At 46.4% G+C, this 1,167-nt stretch overlaps 1 protein-coding gene across 1 annotated transcript; it reads right to left on the bottom strand.

The window, feature by feature from the left end:
* Positions 1-231: 231 nt before the first annotated feature.
* On the bottom strand, positions 232-954 carry LOC149142053 (uncharacterized). The gene has a single exon (XM_089451387.1). The coding sequence runs from the start codon at positions 952-954 to the stop codon at positions 232-234; it is 723 nt and encodes a 240-aa protein (XP_089307513.1).
* Positions 955-1,167: the final 213 nt, after the last annotated feature.

Raw genomic sequence — 1,167 nt, 5'->3', positions numbered from 1 at the left:
TTGAATAGCTAAGCGGTCTAGTCTCTGCTTTCATTCTCTCCTCTCTTTCTTTTTTGTTTGTGTGGATCTCTTACAGCTTATATAGTTGTCAGTGAATGGATATTTGGAAGAATCAACGTGACCTGTCTTTTGCTAAGCTTGCTGGTCTGCCTTGTTTATGGTATGGCATTTCTCTCTGAGTTCCCCCTCCTTCAGGTCTTGCCAGAGGATATGATAGTCTTCACCATTGGACTAAACGCCCGCATTGGCTATGGTGTCGGCCAACTTGTTTGCAGTTCTTCTGACTGCTTGAAAGGTGATGCCCTGAATGTTAGTGAGATGGACTTGCAAATCCTTCAGAATTGCCGAGAGCCTCCAGCTGGGTGTGATCTTGTCCACCTGCGTGCCATTTTGAAGTTTCCTCATCATCTTGATGATTATCTCCGAGTCTCCTTCCACTATTAGGGGTAGGAATTTGTAGTGGTCAGCCAGGGTGATGCCTTTGATGAGAGCTATCAGTTCTGCAGCGTTATCGGTGTTATTTCCCAGATTTCCATGGTAGATGAGCTGGATGTTCCCCAGATGGTCCCTGATTTCTCCGCCGTACCCGACTTTTCCCAGGTTTTGTTTTGACGTGCCATCAAAGTTTAGTTTGAATGCTGGAAATGGTGGTGTTCCCCATTTATCCCGCTTCATCGCTTGCGTGGTTTGGTTCCTGCATGTGTGATTAGTCCGGGCTTGGAGTTTGAGGAGTTGGACAATCCTGTGGTCCTTTGGAGACAGGTTCCCCTCTTGCTGCATTATGTCCATGGCGTGGATTGTTTCTATTATTAACTGCCTTGATTTTTCCATTAGCCTGTCCACTGTCATCGCAGAGTTTTTAAATATTCGAGCATTGCGCTCTTTCCAGAGGATCCAGACCACAGCTCCCGGAATTAGGTTCCATGCTCTGTTGATCAGATTATTGTTGGACATGGTTATTCGCCAATTGCTCAAGGTAAGACCGATCGAGTCTCTATTTCTGTCGGTTTGCCTGAAGACAAAAGCCATATCATCCCACAACGTGCAGGCTATGGGGCATGTATTGAGAATGTGGTTGAGCGTTCCATTTTCATTCTCACAAAGGGCGCATCTGGAGGGTCCGATGAAGCCTCGTCGCTGTAGATTGTTCCATGTGAGTGCTCTGTT

This window comes from Pinus tabuliformis, chromosome X (genome assembly GCF_031772625.1).
Source record: "Pinus tabuliformis cultivar Carrire ecotype Pingquan chromosome X, CPIR1, whole genome shotgun sequence".
Classification (NCBI taxonomy): Eukaryota; Viridiplantae; Streptophyta; class Pinopsida; order Pinales; family Pinaceae; genus Pinus; species Pinus tabuliformis.
This window is presented reverse-complemented; position numbering and strand designations above follow the sequence as displayed.